The 16,216-nt window shown below is 48.1% G+C and overlaps 1 protein-coding gene across 3 annotated transcripts in view; it reads right to left on the bottom strand.

Moving 5' to 3' along the window:
* ALDH1A3 (aldehyde dehydrogenase 1 family member A3) overlaps positions 1 to 9,387 on the bottom strand; it is a 36,297-nt gene extending 26,910 nt beyond the window's left edge. For 2 of the 3 annotated variants that reach the window (XM_025391390.1, XM_025391391.1), the window contains exons 1-3: positions 8,751 to 9,387; positions 3,387 to 3,491; positions 1,292 to 1,432 (exon numbers count right to left, since the gene is read on the bottom strand). In XM_025391390.1, coding sequence (XP_025247175.1) covers positions 1,292 to 1,432; positions 3,387 to 3,491; positions 8,751 to 8,849 — 345 coding nt within the window. In that variant the 5' untranslated portion in view covers positions 8,850 to 9,387. The remainder of the gene's footprint in view (positions 1 to 1,291; positions 1,433 to 3,386; positions 3,492 to 8,750) is intronic. The other variant, XM_025391392.1, reaches the window with a different exon arrangement.
* Between the last annotated feature and the right edge of the window lie 6,829 nt (positions 9,388 to 16,216).

Genomic DNA, 16,216 nt, shown 5'->3' with positions numbered 1-16,216 from the left:
CCCAACCTCATGGGGTATGCTGCATCAATCTCCCCACCTAAGGTAACTAGAAATTACTGGCGAGCAGTGCATATAGCTGAGGTTAGAAAATGGGTCTTCACATCGCCTTATTATGATAACTGCTATTATTAATAATAGTTATCATCTATTTAGTGCTTACTGCATGCCTGGGGACTCTGCCTAGAATTTTTTTTTCTGCCTAGAATCTTAAATAGACCATTCTTACACCACTGAGTTATCATTATTGGTGACATTTTACACGAAGAAATAAATCTCAGAGAGGTTTCACAAGTTATCCAAAGTCACACAGCTAGTAAGTGGCAGAGTGAGGATTTGAACCTACATCTTTCCTACTCTGAGGTTTCCTATAACCAGGCTATCCTGCCCGCCCTCACCACCACTCCACATATGCTTGCTACTAGTCAGTTCAGGGGTGGTTGAGGAATAATTTTAGGTCACATGAGAATAGTTTTTTCTATGTTAAGTGGTGGCATTTATTTTAGTAAGTATTAGAAAAATAAAATTAGCACATCAAATCTGTGATTTCATGAATATTGTTTCTTAGGATGAGGTTAAACTTAAGTTTAAAAGCCAGTTAAGGGTGGGCACAGTGGCTTACATCTGTAATCCCAGCACTTTGGGAGGCCAAGGCTGGTGGATCACCTGAGGCCAGGAGTTCGAGACCAGGAGTTCAAGACCTGGCCAACATGACAAAACCCTGTCTCTATTACAAATATAAAAATTAGCCGGGCATGGTGGCAGGCACCTGTAGTCCCAGCTACTCAGGAGGCTGAGGCAAGAGAATCATTTTAACCTGGGAGGTAGAGGCTGCAGTGAGCCGAGATTGTATCACTGCACTACAGCCTGGGTGACAGGGAGACTGTCTCAAAAAAATAAATAAAATAAAATAAATAAAAGGGAGTTAATACAAAAAAGAAAAAAGTTAAGTACATAAACATACAGGTGGTACCAGGATATGGCCTAACTCATAGTCACCAATCTGTGAGTGCCCCAAGTCTGAGACCACTGATATAGCTGAACTTCCTACAGACAACCACTTGGTCAAGAAGCTGAGCTGCAGAGGACAAAAGTCTGACTTCAAAATGAAAGGGATTCAGTCCAGAGGCATCAACACCTGCATGTATTGCCAGAGAGCTGTATCTCAAAGGACGGAACAGACCCACGACCACACAATACCAGGACCCTGATATTTTTTCCCATACCACACGGGGGACAGGACCCTCACTGAGGCTGGCTCATCCCCCACCGGCCCCCATGTGCGTGTACTCACGGCCAAGGTGGCGCGGTCCCTCTCCACCAGGTCAGCCAGCTGGTGCAGCAGCCGCCCACGACTCAGGGCATCCAGCCGGCGCCATGGCGAGCCCCTCTGGAAGGCAGCCTGTGCAGCCTCCACAGCCTTGTCCACATCGGGCTGAGTGGCCAAAACAACAGAGAGAGGGTGTCATCTTTTGATGTGACTGCAGTTTGGGATCGCGGCTGTCAGTTACAGAGAACAGCAGAATTGTGCTGCTGGCAGACAGGCTGCAAGCAGCAGCAAGTTCTTCAATCACTTGAGTGGCTGGGAGCATTCAAGTGATTTTTTTCTTCTTTACATCTTAATATTTCTACAGTGGTCAAATATCATCTTAATATTTCTACAGTGGTCAAAAAAACAAAAACGTTTGTTTCTGATTATAAAAAGCATTTAAAAATATTTCATAAAGTCACCGACCCTGAGTATTTTTCTGGGGGACCCAAGGACAGAAAGACTTTCCACTGGCTGGCTCACCGTGAACACACACAAGCCTGCTGTTCACAGACCAGGTGGGAAATGACTGTCCGGCAGCTGGGAACCGGTGGTCCAAGAGTGAGAATGGGGAAACACGTTCCTTTCTGGATTGCAGAACTGACCATCATGGAACAGTTCGCAGACAGGGAGGAACATGGAGGCCTTTTTTCTCCCTTCAGCCTCACTCACCCCATGGGAGCAGAACTGGATCGTTTGTGCACTGATAGCATAATCACAACAGAACCTTCTTTCTAAAAGGAAAAAAGTGAGGGCCATTTAGAGTAGTGTCATTCTTTCTCCTTCTCAGGAAAACGGGCCACATTCATCTCGAAGGCCCCTCCGTGCCTCTCTCTTTCTAGAAGGTACAGCAAGGAGTGGATGCCAGACACTAGGCAGGAGTGAGTCTATCGAGACTCCATGTGTCCAGAGCTGGCTTGGGGGTGAGCAGAAGCTTGGCAGGGGAAACGTGGGACACTAAATTTCTTGTCCCAGGCTCTGGGGTGGAGGTCAGGACCTCTCCAGTTGCAGAGTGTGGGGTGGCCTCTGGCTCAGAACAGTCACTCAGACCAAGGGAGAAATCAAGGCCCAGGGCAAGGGTCTCATTCTCCTCCCAGCATGTGTACAAGGCGCTTGGGAGTCTCCTAGTGGAAACCCCATTCCATGTCATGGCTTCCCCCTGATGCCCTCACATTTTTCTACGAGCTCCTCTGTGCCACTTTCTTTGTTAGCAGAGCCTGTCATGAGGTGCCACACAGAGGGGGGTCTGTATAGGTGCGGCCGCTGTGCATTTGTACATCTGTCACAAAACTCATGGGCAGGATAAAATCCAAGCCTACTCTGCACACGCCCTTCACTCCATCCACTTCCAACCTCATCAGTTTGCTGACTAAGAACATCAGTCCAGTGCTCCAGCCATTGAGGAAACATTTACATCTCCCTGCCCTCAGTGGAAGGGCTTTACCTCTGCACTAATATTCAAAATAGATTTAATGGCCTTGCCATGTATAAAGGACACATTCAGAAGTCCCTTAACTTCCGTATTACGATATAGACCTTGCACTTGGAAATAGAGTGATAAAGGTTACCGCTTTCCATGCTCATGTAAATTTCTAGGAGAAAAGAAATCTGGTGGTTACATTGTTAACTATCCCAGCATCACCCAGGTAGCAACTATTTTTTTCCTTCAAGTCTATTTTTTTCTAAAATGTCTCCTGCCAGAATGCTGCATTTGTTGAAATACACCAGCCGGAAATGCTTTATAGAAAGATTCTTTAATGCCTCCAGGTCCAAATAATTGGAAAAAAAAAAACCACACCTTTCCTTTAGCCATATGATGAGGATAGGTGAGGTCATCCTCATAGATGGAGAAACATCTATCAAAGGAGAATGATTCCCTGCAGAGGATCATCAGTAATTGATCCCATTCTGTGCCACATGTCTGAGAACCACATGCCAATTCATGCAGCTAGCCCAGGCCCTGCCCCTAGGATGGGCCAGTTCTATCTTATAGCTAAGCCAAACTGCTTCCTTATCCTTTGGTCATCTATAATTGAATTACTTAGAGCAACTGTTTTTTGTTTTTTTTTAAAGTATTTACCTTATCTCCTTCTTCCACTTCACATATTTTCTCCAGAGTTGAAGGGTTATATGTGGCAAACTTTTTTCCACTCTTGGATTCATGCCATTCATTGTTGATAAATATCTAACCAGGAAAGGAAGTGTAACGAATTAGGTTTAGATCAAAATCATATAATTTTAACATGCTAAGGACCTTAGGTAACGTCTTATCCATCTTGTCCACCTTCCTCCCTGCTGCTTCCCTCTCCCCTTCAACATTTTATAGATGAGACCCGGAGGGGGACAGAGTCCCAGGACCACATGACCAACAGATCAACCAGGACAGACTCGAAATTCAAGTTTTGGTCAAATAAAACTAAAGTCAGTTAGAGATTTTTTCTAAATTATTATTATTTTTTCAGCAATAACATGGATTTACAGAGGAACGGCTAAGTTAAATGGTTAAATAGAGGCTGTGAATGGAATCTTATACCCTCATAGACTTTGGAAGAAGAGTCAATAGGTTTATATATATAAAAGTCCCAAGCAGTCCGCCTGCCCCTGAAGGGTAAGGACACACTGAGCACTCCCTTTCTCCTTTCAGCGGCAACACCCAGCAAGACTGATTACCAAGGAGCTCAATTTGAGGAGGATCTCACCATTACCCTTCAGTTTTCACCAATGCACATCAGCATGTCCCTCCCCAGCATTCCCCTTAAAATGTGTAATTTCATAGCAAACCACCATGGCACATGTTTACCTATGTAACAGACCCGCACATCCTGCACGTGTACCCTAGAACTTAAAATAAAAGTTGATAAAATGTCAAAACAAACAAACAAACAAAAAAAACCCCACAAAAACCTCCGAAGCTTGACAATAAACCAGTGTTGAAATACAAAGTTAAATGTCTGGGTTAGAAACTTTCCAGGTTACATTAAGAGATGTCACAAATAACTGTTTATATAACCCACAGAAATCACTTTTCTGGGAACCTCAGTGATCCAGAATGCAGATGAGAATGAAAATTTTTTAAACAAGATATCATGAGCAGACTAAGAAGAACATATGAACTTCATGCACTGAAACATATGTACTATTTACTGTTAGTTTACACTAAGTTCTAATCATCTTAATAATGTCACATTAAAAGAGAGGACTTTTGGAGAAGAACTAGGAACAGACATGACAGACAATACACAAAACACATTCTGACAGCACGGAGGTCCCCGGCTGCCCAGCCAGAAGACACACAAACTCCTGCTACACCAACTTGGAATGGCTTCCTCATCACAGCCTATCACAGCATCAGAAAAACCTCTGTGGCAGAAATGGCTAACATGCATGTCTATCAAGTAAAATGCCATCAATAATTTCTGAGTACAGAGTTAGTTCATCAGGTTCCGTTTTTACCTCTATCTGCATATGGTATATACATAGCTTTACTTTACTTCTCTGTGAATCGTTTAAAGGAAGAATTGCGTCCTCAAGGGCTAATTTCAATTATTGTGAAATTGATTCATTTGGAATATTTGACTCCCCAGTGACGACAGATGAGAGAGGGCAGCCATCTCCTAAGAATGTGTCTTGGTTACGTTCTCTGTATTCAGCTTCCTGTATAAACTCCACAGCTCGAGCTTAATACCCGGGTGATGGGTTGATCTGTGCAGCAAACCACCATGGCACATGTTTACTTATGTAACAAATCTGCGCATATACCCCAGAACTTAAAAGTTGATAGAATGTAAAAAAAAAAACCAAAAAAACAACAAAAAAAACCCCCACAAAAACCTCTGAAGCTCATGCGTGAGGAAGCCTGGTCTGAGTCCTCTGGGGACCAAGCACAAGAGGCAGACTCTGGCTGGGCAGGTGAGCAGAGACCAGCTGCCCCCCAGTTTGGAATCCAGGACCGAGAGCATCTGTCACCAGTGGGATGTGCCTGTCTGGCTTCTGGAAGCTTAGCATCTCCAACGTGAGGCCAGGCCCCCAGGGAAGTGCACCAGGAAAAGGTCAGGCTACAATTACAGGTTTATTCTTCCAGCTGAAACTAAATCCGAGAGTTCACTTTTGCCATGCAGCAAGTCATCACTTGGTAACAGCGAGAAATTAATAACTGGGGAAGAAGAGTTAAGTTAGTGCGGGGAGGAAAGTGCAGCCAGGAAGAGGGGCCCATTTGTAGAAAGATGAAATTTCGTGGGTTAGATAATAGAGGCTGTCAGTGAAAATTGCTGATTCTAGGTCCTTCCTGGTATCAATTCCAAGGGGGAGGGAAAATGAGAAGGTGGCAGAAGAGAATATAAATAAGGGGACTGAAAACAGATTACAATGATCGGATGTCTGCTATACTTCATCTCCAAGCACGCTCCTCCAAAAAAAATTACTGTTTGTTCATGACATTGATCTGTAACCAGCAACCTTAAAACAAAATCAGACTATTTGACTCTAACCGTATTTTCCCATCACTATGTTTTTAATTTTGTAAAATCTTTTTCTTTATACCACACTACAGTAGTAAGTAATCTTGTAAGTGGTTTCTACTGTTGATTTTTCTCTCCACAAAAACAAAACAAAAGCACAAATATAAGGAAAGGGTATATAAATACGGCCTACTGATTATGCTGGCTGTATTGTTCTGAACTCCAAATCAGAGTAAAGGGTCTAGAAGGAATCATTGTCTTTGATTTGTGGATTAGCATACGACAAACCTTAGAGAGGTATAGCATTAAGCTACATTGAGCTGTAGACATGGTTCACATTTTACAAAAGGAACAGAATGACATGGAATCAGGACTGAGCTGTAAGGTGTCTCAGGTTGAGGTGAGATGGCAGTCATGCAAGTGAATCCTATTGATTCCAATTTCCAGTAACTTCCATCTGACAACAGGCCACTCAGCTAAACTCAAAAAGAATATGCTTTCAGAAAAGGAGATTTGGGGGAATTTTATTTTTCATAAGAGAGATAATAAAAACTGGTGTTTTAAAATCAGAAAACTTTGAAGAGAATCTCTGCTACTGGAAGAAATTTTATAAGGAAGGAAAGAGGTCCCCTAAATTTCAAGGGACTTCCATCCTCTGAGATCTGTGTGGGGACCCTGGAGGGGCTCTCAGCTCTCCAGAATCATACAGCATGACCCTAGAGAACGCAATGTTAACATGTGAGGACGAATGAAGGGGCTTTGACAAAGTCATCCTTCTGAAAGTTAGACCACCCTGGAAATGGCACTGCTGGGGCTGGGGCTCAGATGGGCCAACGCTGGTGTGTACCCCATTATCGAGAAGCACCGTGAGTCAGTTTTGGGAAATAGCAGACCACTGCTGGCTACCATGCTCCACCGTCTGCTCTCCTGCCAGGCCACCCACCTGCCGGGCCACTCACCCACCCTGGGCCTCAGTCCTGAACTTCAGTTTATCCCGCTCCTTCCCTCGGCAGGCACTGTTGGTGGCCTCACTCTCGGCGGCCTCTCCTGTCCAGACTCCCTGAGGCCTGTGCCAGGGCACTGGCTGGCCACCCTCAGCCACGCAAGCTGCCCGGGTCCACAACTGCTATGGGGAGGTCTCTGCAGAGATGGGCCAGGAGCCAGGACAGAGCAGGCAGCAGCACTGTCCCCCAACGGGTGGGGAGGGAGCAGCCAGTGTGAGGCAGTTGGGGCCTTCATCGCCTGGGAGACCCCTCAAGATCCCAGCACTCCAGACCCATCGACCACCATCCCTCAACCTCACTCCTTCACTGGTTCCCTTTAACTGGCAAAGGTTGCGCACCCACCAAGACAACAGGCAATTACTGCTCTGTGAATTGTCTAAGATCGCCATAAGGGCTATATTTACACTTTAAAAGTGTCCTAAAAATCATAGAGAAAGAGGTAAACTTTTTGTATGTGGTCAGATTGCTGATAGGACTCAAAAACATAAAAAGTAAAAGGACCATAATACATTTACTTTCTTGTTTCTATATATAGTATTTTGAAATCCTGTACAACCAAAAGAAAACAAACAACCTCCCCACTTCACCACCCGCAGCAGCAGCCAAGCACCTAGGGCTAGGGTCTTACAAAATTAAGGTATCATTTTCACTCTTCCCAGAATTCGTGTTGGAATTTTCACTCTGAAGCTGATATTACAAAGAAAACTACATTAAGAATAATTTTCAGCGTTTAGTTTACAGCGATGTGTCTTTGTTGATTACAGAGCCTTCTGAAAACACTTAATTTAAATGTCATGTGATCAGAGGCTCAGCCGACATTGGGAATTAAGTGCCAAGAGACCTAAATCCGAAGGCCACACGTAGTGCCCTGTAACTTTCTCCGCTTGATTGAAACTCTTTGAGAAAGATAATTGCTACTTCTTAAAGTAAAACGGATGAGGAAATTCTCTAAGTGCGGTGTCAGCTGGAGTTGGGGGCTATGGATAAAAGCAAAAATCAAGAGAAGCCAAAGGTGGGGAAAGTGAAGGCAATGGCTCTCGGCCTGGCCTGTGCCTCTAAAGTGCCCCAGCACCGGCCCATGGACAGAAGCGCACCCCAGACAGCCTGGGGGTGTCCTCCATTGGGTCGCGCTTCCGCACCCGGGTCTCTTGGCCCTCCTCAGCCCCAGCTCAGAGGCCTCGGAGGCCTTACCATCTTCTTTTATTCCTTTCTGCCCCAGGCAGGTAATCTCACCGTTCTGCCAACGCTCTAGCCTCCCAGCCCACAGCGCAAGGAGGCAGAGAACCGTGCGCTCCTGCGGCGCGACGGAGCCTGGCCGCTGGGCCTTGCTACCCACGGCTTCCCAAAGGCCCAGATCTGCGACCTTCCGAATCGCGCTCCTTGCCTGTAAACACCGGGACCTCTGGGCTCCGGGGAGGTTTCATCAGTAAGTGAGCACCTTCCTACTCCCCCTATTCTGCTGGTGAGCTGGGTATAAACTAAGCACGGAAGGTGCCCGATGCGCTTTGCTCAGAGGACCTGTTTCCCCAGTCTTCTAACTGCAGCTCCGCGATCTGGCTCCCGGACTCTCTCTTGGCGTTCTCGGGCACCTCTGACCCTCTCAAAGCCAGACGCGTCCACCCGGGAAATCATCCCAGGGGTTTTTGGGGAGGGAGAACACCGCGCACCTCCACTCGTGATCAAAGCAGTGAAAGCACACGTCGGGGCCTCGCAGGGATGCGTGCAGCCTGGCACCGCGCGGGCGCTAGACGGCCTCGGTTTCCCGCCTTCGAGGCTCACAGCGCCGAGCCCCGCCGCCGGCGATCCCGCCCAAGATGCCCCGCGAAGGGTGCGGTTTCGAGAGGGCCGAGCCCCGGCAGGGGCTCGGGTCTCGGGAGCGCCCGGGGGACCCTCTGCCTACTGGTCCCTCGCCCACGTCGCCCCGAAGCTGGCTGCCCAGCGCAGAGGCTGGCGGCCGTCGGGTGGGAGGGGAGCCCACCTCACCTTGGTGAACTTGACCTCCAGGTTGCGGATAGGGCGCGGCAGGGCAGGCGGCTTCCTGTCCGGCTGCCCGTTTTCCACGGCCCCGTTAGTGGTGGCCATGGCTCCTCCGCGCTCCCTGGCCCGAGGCGCCCTAGTCTGCGGCGCACCGGCTCGGCCTGGGCACTGCGCAGCCTGCTCCCGGGGTGACAGCTCCCCGCCGCTTTATGCAGCGCCCCACGCCTCCCTCCCGAGGGGGCCGTCTAATTGGCTGCAGGACCGGAGGAAGGGCGGGCGGGCTGCGGGAGGGAGGAGAGGGAAGGGGAGGGGGGCCCGCTCGCTTCACCCCACCCCGCCCGCCGCCCCTGCAGGAGCCCGAGTGCCGGCAGCTCTGCCCGCGTGCTGCGGACCGTCCCGGCTACCGCGCCGTGCGCTCTCTCGCCCTGGAAGTTGGCTTTGGACTAGCTCCCCGAAGCGCCGCCGGGCCCCGGAAGTCGCAGGGCTGGGACACCCGACCCGGCAGGGAGCTGAGCCGCAGAGGCCACAGCGCCCAGCTGCCTCCCCGAAGCCGGGCGAGCTCTTCCCGCGGCACCTGCAGCCCCCTCCCAGTCGCCGCACAGAGCGCTCGCCCAACTTCGGCCGGCTTGCAGCTCTCCAGAATGCCCGCTCTCCGCTGGGCCTTGCGCCGCGCCGGAGTCGGGGCTCCTGGCGGGGCTGCCCCGCGTCGCTGCGCACGTGCCCTGGTCTTGGGTCCAGCGGCCCGATCCCCGCTCGCAGGACAGACACCCGCTGCGCCCCACCCTGCCCTAGCGGGGACCGCCGGCTGGCGCACCCCGGCCCAGCTGGCCTGGAATTTCCCTGCGGCCCTGGGGCTTCACACGCAGTGGGGCAGAAGGCGAAAGCAAAACGCTGGACCATTGCAGCTCTACGCTGTGGAGCCCTGGCGCCGCTGGGACTCTGACCTTCACAGGCGCACACCGCCCTCCATCCCAGAGCCCTGGAGTGCAATTAATTTGGTTTTTTAAATGCATAAATTATACCTCGATTAAAAAATGATAATTAAAAAGAAAGCACATGAGATCTTTGCTGCTAATCATTTTAAGAGTTGAAACTCTTGTCGGGCATAACTTCCCAGGAGTGGGAGGTAAGTCTAGCTCCTCTCCTTTTGCCATTTGGGAAATGCTCCATCGACCCCCAGGACTTGATACAGCCCCCATCTGAGACACGGAAGCGGCTTCTGATGCATGCCATTCCTCAGGTTGCTGGAACAAAGACAGGAGGCACGAATTCCTGACAAAAGCTGTGCTTTAATCCTCAGATAGGCTCAGGCCCTTCAGTCCATCTCTTTGTATGAGTAACCCCAAGTAATCAACAATGGAGAGGGGTCTTCTTATTTTCCTGAGGCTCCTCCTGTTTTGAGGCCTCCGTGTCCATCTCTGTCCCCTGGTGTCCTGCTGGATAGAGGGGTAAGTTTTGAAGCTTTTGGAAACCCCGCATCTGTTCCTTACCCTGTGGTGGTGGAAAGTTCTTGTGCTGCTATGGCCTGGAGTGCACAGCTGAGGCCGGGAAAAGGGGATAATGGACCCTCGAACGGGGCAGCCTTGACCAATATCGGCTGGCTAACACTGGTGAGTCTGAGCAATGCCAGCTCTTTCCTCAGCCGCTTCTGCCAAATCCTGGCCTCCCTGCCATCTTGACTGGCCCCACGGCTCCCACTTAGGTCTCCCGAAAGCATCTGGGTAGATGTGCCATGCCAGGGCCTCTGGCTGGGTGCTGAGCCCTAGCATTTGGGTGCCTGAACCCAAGAGGACCGTCAGGGTGTATCGACAAACCCTTCCTGCATAGATAGAGGCCAGGAGCCCAAGGCCAGTGGGTGCACCAGGCCCCAGGAAGCTGCAACTAGGGATGCTTTACAAACTGAACTCCCATTCTGAGACTTTATCTGGGATCCTGGATGGTTGAAATTATGTCGCTGCCAGGATTTTTTTAAGAAATCTGAAATAAAATTTATAGAGGAAATTGTGTTAATTAAATAATTTTGGATTAATGGGGGAGGCAAATGGCACTGAGCGTAGAACTCTGCTCCTTTAGGGAAGATAGTCGAGCCTGTTTGGTCAAAGACAGACAGCCACCACTTTGTTGGCTATGAAGTCAGGAATGAAAGCCACCTCACCTCACACTCAGACGTCCTTGTGACCCGAGGCGTGATCTCAGGAGCCAGTTGCAATGATGCCGACTGGCTCACCTGCAGCTCCTCCGTTTGATACCCACGTGATCCTGGGAGCCTGAGATCAGAGTGGAGCACTTAGCCATAGACTTTGTCACAGAGAGCAGATCAGGAGGATGGGCTTAGCTCTGGGCTTGTCCAGACAAGCAGGCTCTACCTCTGCTCCCATCGGCGGGAGGGGTGGAGGCAAATGTGCTTCTCCCCATTTTACAGGTGAGTAAACAGAAGCGTGCAGATACTTGTCCCAGACATCACCATCGGGGGAGAAACTAAAGCCAGACTGTGTGAGAGTGAGTGGTGCACGGCAGGGAGGAGGGGCTTTTCTGACATTCCTCTGTCCTATTCTTTCAGGCAGGTGAGCACCTATGACCCAGGGCGGTCCCACGTCATTGGGGCTGCATAGGACATAGTGAAGACACCAAGTGCTTTGAAGGTCAAAAATGGTGGGAGTATCCCTCTTCCTTGTGCCTTTCCTAGGAATCGTACCTCCTAGCTGTGGCCTCAGAGGCAGGGGCCATAGGGGCTGGAAAGGAGGAAGATTTATTTTTGCTCACAGTGTGTTGCTGGGTGTTCGGTTCGGTGGTGAGTTGCCTGAGCATCGGAGGTGGCAGAGGCCCAGCCCCTTCTGATCACATCCCTGACCTGAGTTGCAGCTATGCACCCTTGGGTTGGATATTGATCTCTCTGAACTTCAGTTTTCTTTTCCATAATCTCCTTCCCACTTTACAGTGTTTGGGGAGGCTCAAGCAAGATAAGGCTCTCAGGAAGTGCTTTATAAACTTTAAAGGGCTATCACATACCAGCTCTTCATTTTCGTATTCTTCCTGGAGACTGGTTCCTCTTTGCTGGCTTTTCTTCTTGGAAGTCAGCAAGTTCCCCCCACTTGTCTCTGGCTTGCGGGAGCTCCCCAAGTCAACAGTCCCTCTGCTCATTTCATTGTGAAAAAGTATTTATTCATTTTGTTTTCAGCTCCGTGGTGCTGCTGTTGTCTGCTGCTTGTCTTATTGGTGCATCAAATGAGCTGAGTCCCGGACAAGTCATGTTGCAGGCTTGTTTGCGGATGAACACTTAGTAAAAAGAAGCATGAATAAAAGACTAAGATAAAACAGAAGTCAGGTGGTCACCCCCTAAGTTCAACCTCATTTCATTTTTAAACCCATAATCATCTGTGGGTGATGTTGGGGTCTGAAGCAAATGTAATGAGTAATGATGATGATATTGATGGACCCCCTGCTGTGTTTCATGATATTTCAGATCTGGTACCTGAGCCTTGTGGAGAGATGCCCAGGTCTGCTGAGCATCCCTTGTGTCCCCACAGCCTCTGGTCAGCTGCAAAGCTGCCTCTCCCACCCAGTCTGCTCACCTCCCTCAGTGTCGTGGAGTTGAGGCAGGGGCCTGGGACTTGGGTGTGCATTCTGAACCCCTTCCTAGAGAGCCAGGCCCCTGGGCTGAGGGTAGTTTTTTGATGTAGGGAAGCCCAGTCACCCCACTGTGTAGCTCTCAGGCCAGCTCTTGGGTGACTCAGGGAGGTGACCTAACTTCAGGTTTTTTGGCTATAAAATGAGGGTGGCGTGTGCCCCTGTGGTGAGGGAAGGTTGACTTCACTGTGAGCACCTCCCTGCTGGTATCAGTGAAGTCAATTCCATGTTTCTTGTGAGTCATTCGGTGTTGCCTTAAGCTGACTAGAATAGGCAACTACTTACCTTTCAAGCTTACTATAAATTAAGACCCATCAAATACTACAATATTGTTCTGTCCTCAAGGGACACACAAACAAATCTTTTTCCCTGCGAGTTTCCATCAGTGATTGATTATATGGAGGCAGGAGCACCCCAGGTTGGAGAAAGAGGAGCTGATAACACCCAAACACGGTGAAGAGAAAGGAGCTGCCAGCCCACCACACAGCTCCTCCAGCTGCTTTCTCTCCAGCTCTGCCAGTCCTTTCTGGTCCTGGGGAAAGCCTTCCCCACACAATATTAGGCTGAGGCAAATCAGTCTTAGACCAGGCAGAAGCAAACGGAGAACTCATTACATAAAAGCAAAGAGGACACATCATGGTATTTGCAGGTCAGCCTCATGGTATTTGCAGGTCAGCCTCAGTGCAGCCATACACACACATGCACACCATATACATATACACACATACACATGCACGCACACGTGCGCGCGCGCGCACACACACACACACACCCCGCCAGTTCACAGCTGCCAGAGCTTTCCCCTTGGTCTGTCTTCCAGTGGATGAGAGTTGTGGCCCAGCCAGGAGAGAGCATGGAGGGTAAGGTAGAAAGAGCTAGTTGAGTACCCGATAGTTCTCTCCTTTCTTGCCAGTGGAATCCCATGTTATCGAGGGTGGCAATTGGCTTTGATAAAACCTATTTCCCAGCCTCTCTTGCAGATGGGTGGTTAAAGAAGTATAAGCTGAAGTTTTTGGTTTGGGCTTCCAAAGAAGCTCTTAGGCATGGTGGCTCATGCCTGTAACCCCAGCGCTTTGGGAGGTGGAAGTGGGAGGATCATTTGAGGCCAGGAGTTCAGGACCAAAGAAGCTCTTTACATGGGACTGAGTTAGCTGAAAAGCTCTTATTCCTTTCTGCTGCCTGGAACATGTACATGAGAGCTGGGTCTCCAGCAGCCATCATGTAACCATAATGCAATTCTGAAATGCAAATTCCATGGTAAGGAAGTTGGAAGAAATACTTAAGAAGAACCTGGGTCCCTGATGGCCCTGGAACGAGCCTTTCATCCCTGGATATTTTTTCTTGGATTTTTTTTCATGTGAGCAAAACGAAAATCCCTGTATTATTAAAGCTCGCCATTTGGGTTTTCTGTTATATGTGGCCGACTTAATCCTAACCAGCATAGCTGACTGTTGGCCATTGCTATGACAAGAAAAGCAAACTTTTAAACTCACGTGGAATAATGATCTCATTTTTGTATAAGCAGAGCAGCACAGATATAAAAATCTTATCACCATCTCTGTTATTTTTGACCTTAATCAAATAACCTTGATGTGCTGTGCTCAGGCTTATAGTATATTAAAAAACAAAAACGAGCTCTGGGATGGAATAAATGGAGCTAGCTCATTGATTCATTCACAGCTTTAATTGCCTAAATTGGATGGTTGGATGATGAGGTCCTACTAGGGAAGAGAATCTCTTTGGTACAAAAGCCCCGTGGAGCTGCCATCCTCTGGTGCCCATAGGTGTTAGTTGTGTCCTCACATCTACTGAGGAAGGCACCAATACTCAGAGAGATTGAGTGACTGTACAAGTCCCTGGGCCACCCAGACCTGGAAGATACTTGGTCAGGCCAGCACTCAACCCCGGCAGCAAGAAGTCAGACTTTGTTTTAAAGTAAACAAAATGTCACTCCATATAATCACTGAATTTTGCTCATAATACTTCACACCTCTCAATACCACCACCAGCCATTCTCAGTGATGTGAGAAGTTGTTTGCAGACTTTCCAATCTCCTTCAAAATTCAAGAATTCTGAATTTTGAACCACAATTTTTGGGGTTTCAGTTCAATTTACTGCAGATAAAACATACTTCCTGGTTAAAAGGAAAATTGTTTCAGGGGGCTTACAAAAGAAAGGGTTCAGGAAGATTCTTGAACACAAAGTGGTTCTTGCTAAATAATTGTACTGAGATAAGCCTAAGAAAATCAGAAACATACATATTGAATTTCCCTTGAAATTCACATGGGTATAACACTGTCAGGAAAGGGGGCTTAGCAACATACATTTTGCCAAGCCAAAAATAATTTGAGTATGTTAAGGTTTGGCGAATCACTCTTGGATTCTTCTATCCTAGTCCCACAGTGACAAGACTTTCCCCTGCCCTTCATCCGGGACCCCCTGTAAAAGAACATTAGTTACCCAAGAATCTTCCCTTGGATTTTTGCCATTATGTGAGTCTTGGGGTGGAGATCAGAGTGGGGAATAGAGGGGTTGTTAGAATCTGTGTACTCATGAGAATGTCTGGGGATCCTCTTGCAGTTGTGTCTTTGTGGAATGAGAGTTACTTAGGCAGCACTCTTGAGGTTCCCCTGTAATCAGAAAGCTTCTATAAAGCACATCATGTCTTATAACATGTTTAGGCAGACAGGAAGCCTGTTATGTGTGTAGCAGACAGGAAACCTATTTATGTATATTTTCATCTAGTTTCATATGGCATTGTGGTGATTCTAAAACACTCCACCCCCAAGGGAATGGATTAATTAGTGACCTATAGTGTTTTCATATTTATAATGTTCTTTATTATTGAGCATGTCTGCAAGCATCGAGATTGCATTACATTACACTGTATTATACATTACATTGTATTATATTATTTGCAAAGATAGTTTATCAATTAAGAGACAATGAATTGGATATGGTGTATTTTCCACCAGTGATAGCAAATAAACATGAATATTAGGAACAAAACATGGGATTATAGACTTTATAAGGTGCACGCAAATATGCGTCTTCTAAATTCCATGGATATTTCAGCTATTATGAATTTCAGCGCATTTTTTTTTCAATCCCAGGAAGTACTAAGCTTTTGCACCTGCTTACAATGGCCAGCGATTTCACTGCACTTCTCCCGTTGGCCACTAGATGTCACAGGACCAAGTTGGGTAGGAAGTTGCCACTGAAGTTTGTTCTATGCGAGAAGCAGGTATTTCCTAACTTAGCAGTAAATGGCAGTGCAAGAGCTTGTTGACAGCACAGTGCCCAAAACTTCAATTGCACCACAGAAACATGATGCCAGAATTGGTGATTAGTGCCCAAGCTAGCCCACAAAAGCCTACTCGCTTCTCCATAAGCCTAAAATGGGTTCTTAGCTTTGAGATCAAACAGATGTGGGTGCTGTTCTCAGCTCAGGGAGAACTTGGGCCTAATCTTTTTGAGCCACTACTTCTTTTTCTGAAGATGGAAGTAATAATTCTTGCTCAGCAAGGGATTTGTGGGGGTAGGTGAGAGTGGAGGTGCGACAAGTACATTTGCAAGGAGATAGACAAGACCTCACTGCTGCCTGACTCTTGATGAAGCTCACAGAAAGCACCACCCAGAACCTTGTCCTGCTGGCTGTGAGGCATTGCCCCTGACCTGGCTGCTCTCTTGGGCCCTGGGTGCCCACTTCATCCCCATCCCTTCCTATCCCTCTCACAGACAAGACAACCCAGGACCCTCCAATAGAAATTTGTCAAGGAATTGCAAAAGGATAAATAACGGCAAAGGATAAGTGTGTATGATCCTAGGAGTTTAGCCTTGCAGGC

This window comes from Theropithecus gelada, chromosome 7b, assembly GCF_003255815.1.
Source record: "Theropithecus gelada isolate Dixy chromosome 7b, Tgel_1.0, whole genome shotgun sequence".
Classification (NCBI taxonomy): Eukaryota; Metazoa; Chordata; class Mammalia; order Primates; family Cercopithecidae; genus Theropithecus; species Theropithecus gelada.
This window is presented reverse-complemented; position numbering and strand designations above follow the sequence as displayed.